Source organism: Priapulus caudatus, unplaced genomic scaffold (genome assembly GCF_000485595.1).
Source record: "Priapulus caudatus unplaced genomic scaffold, Priapulus_caudatus-5.0.1 Scaffold55, whole genome shotgun sequence".
NCBI lineage: Eukaryota > Metazoa > Priapulida > Priapulimorpha > Priapulimorphida > Priapulidae > Priapulus > Priapulus caudatus.
The window spans coordinates 78,705-81,940 of NW_014577116.1; the positions used below are offsets into that span (position 1 = coordinate 78,705).

At 39.0% G+C, this 3,236-nt stretch overlaps 1 protein-coding gene across 1 annotated transcript in view; it reads right to left on the reverse strand.

Moving 5' to 3' along the window:
* Positions 1 to 3,236, reverse strand: part of LOC106820986 — a 39,710-nt gene that overhangs the window by 17,886 nt on the left and 18,588 nt on the right. Inside the window, exon 8 of the mRNA XM_014825604.1 lies at positions 2,318 to 2,388. Within this exon, the coding sequence (XP_014681090.1) occupies positions 2,318 to 2,388 (71 nt within the window). The remainder of the gene's footprint in view (positions 1 to 2,317; positions 2,389 to 3,236) is intronic.

Here is a 3,236-nt window from a genome sequence, read left to right on the forward strand (position 1 = left end):
CAACGAGTAACCTAGAAGTGTACATAGTGTAAACATATACGTGAACACGGGAGTTGGCGAAAGTCAAAATCAGGGGGGGGGGGGGCGATTGTGTCTTTTTATTCACCAACATTGACATTATACACTAATGGACTTCAGGGCAAATTGTTCGTATCATCGAAAGTTCGTAACTGGAATGTTCGTAAGTCGGGAGTCTATAATATACAGCTGCCCTTGACTGGCTGTTGACTGTTGGCTACATGTCACGGCCACTGTTTAGCAGGATCTCATGATTCGACCTTTGAGAATTGAACGCGTTCCAAGAAATCACGAGGCGATTTTACCTCGTGCATGCCATTGAGTAGAGTTGTATCTGCTGTCTAAATTGGAATATGGCCAAAGACGCGTCACTGCTATATAAAGTGATGCTACATTTTTGATAGGACTGAATAATGCATGGCCGTATACCCAACAGACAACGCGCCCTGACCTTGATTTAAATACTCGACTGCGCTATTTGCCAATTATCAATATATCGTCTCAGAATAACTGTAATAAAAGATATCAAGTGAGAAGTTAAATATTATGACTCGTCGTAAATAAAGCACCAACGCACGAGCGATTTGTCAATCATCATTCGTAATATTGTGCCTTATCGTTGGCTCAACGCTCGTAGAAACAAGCGTGCAAAACATGGTATAACAGGCAACAACATCATAGTGTACAATGCCTGAAAAGATTGTGACTGGTTCTTAACTCATGTATATCTTCTCGCAAAACGTGCATGTACGTAACTAAATCGGAGGAACCAATTAGTTACCACGGCGATCCCTTACCACCTGAGGCTCAGCTTTTACGCACGACTTCATCACGCCTTGGGCATTTACTACCGATGGTACGTGTATAAACACATATCTAACCCCTGAGCACTGCAATCGCAACAATAGATCACGACGTAATGAAATCTAGAGAAACGTACCGCACGACCTAGCATACATGAACAATGTTTACCCCAACATGAGCACCTCGTTCCTAAAGGAACGTCGGTTGTAAAACGTAAGAATGCCACGAGAAAGACGGTGCAGATCCCGAGGACCATTATTGTCCACTGAAGCAACGCAATAACTATGATATAAAAAATGTACGCTGCTCCACCCTCCTGGCAGGAATTCGACGCCGGCTAGGAGTATATAAAAGCAAGGTGCTTCTCAACTGAACATACATCGTTGTTCAGCAACGAAACGACCGACAGGTATATAGAGAATAGATTCCATCCAACCGACAAACAAGACTGTAAGGTAGGAATATTATAATTTGACCAAATTAGATATTTGCACGCCCTTGTTAATTATTGATACTGCTGATAATATATTGCTCCATTCATTCTAGATGATGAATATAAGGTAGGAGTACGTGTATTATAATTTGACCAAATTAGATATTTGCACGTCTTTGTTAAATATTAATACTGCTGATAATATCCTGATAATATCTTACGCCATTCAATCTATGATGACTAGCTGTCATGCCTATTTTGGTAATTTACGTGCTAATGATGAGTTCACTTATTACCGGTCCTTTGCTACTGCACGGTACATATTTTAGTAAGAATGATGACTAAGCATGTAGTAGCTAACCCATTAAAATACAGTAATGAAAATAATTGCCTCATAAATATCCTGTAGGTTCATTAAGGGGGAACTTTAATAATGATAACAACGTAGTAGTTAAACGTGTAGTACACAAATCGTAATCAATTCTTGCAGATGAAGTTCTCAACAATAGTCGGTTGGACCCTGCTGGCCCTTTTATGTGTAAGTATGAAATGAACAAATTTGACACGTATATACTACGGGGCGCCATGCAGGACAGGCATTTTTGTACCTATAAACTTGACAAAAATGAGTTTTGTGAACACAAAACTCAATTCTGTCAATCCTGTCCCACAAAACTCAATTTTGTGAACACAAAACTCAATTCTGTCAAAGGTTTATTCCAATTTCCAGTTATTTCTAATGCGGACAGATATATCTGAAGCAGCGGATTTTTTGTTAGTTGCTAAATCGGGGTCCGTTAAACCGAGGGTGAAGTGTATTTATATCTAATCGAAGGCCGCCCTTTTTTCGGCAGAACCTGTGTCTCGCGTCACAACTGTCTAATGTGAAATGCCGTACGAAGCGCACGTAGACGAAATAGTCACATTGATATGCATGTTTAAGTGCGTATTTCGCATATGTGCAGAAAGATAGCGACATATGTAAACTGACGATAAATGGCTAACAGAGACATAGCCTCTAAGAGAACAGCTTGGAATTTATGGCAGTAGATATAGACACACCTTATCTTCACCCTTCATTGCTAAATATGTTTCAAGAACGCCGGCATATGATGCTTCTGCGCCGTCCTCCCCTATCAGAAAGAAAACACAAAGCGATGAACGTTCTTCTTATTTCTTGGTTTCGCAGTAGCTGCAGCTAGCTATCACCATATGTTTCCTGAAGATACCAATTTCAGATCTCATCTTAATATAATTTGATAACTGTTAACGAATAAATTCATTACACAGTAACATTCTGCTAAATTGACTTATTATTAATCAACTATATATTATATCGAAAATCTGTTCTTATATAAAAATCGCGTTTTATAAGTATTAGTTCACAATGCAGTAGTTCAACGGAGTTCGCGATAAAACCTGGGGTAAAACTTACATCCAAAGTACAAGCAACTCTTCGCTATACTGCTAATCGGTTTCGTATTCAACCTTACATTTATTTCTTATTGCCCGGCCCCTCACAACTACGACGCTGACTGAAACCCCAATATTAAAAACGTAGTGATACCGTCGCAAAGATCCCGTTATTTCCGTGCTCAGTAGTTTAATTAAATGAGGTTAATAAGGGTAAATTGTTTAAGGTTAAATAAATAATTACTTTACTGCGAGACCATGTTATACTACACTACTATACAATACTGTATACGTACGTACATGTGTTCAGGGAGCTAATAATGACAAAATTTGTCATTATAGTACTCCTGATATTTCGACTTACGAACAATTCGACTTACGAACGACCGCTCGGAACCGAACCTGTTCGTAAGTCGGGGAGTCTCATTCAGACAACGTGCCGAGACAATGATACATAATTTTTTAACCTTAAACATTTAACCCTTAAACTCATTTATTTAAACTACTGAGCACGGAAATAACGGGATCTTTGCGACGGTATCACTACGTTTTTAATATTGGGGTTTCA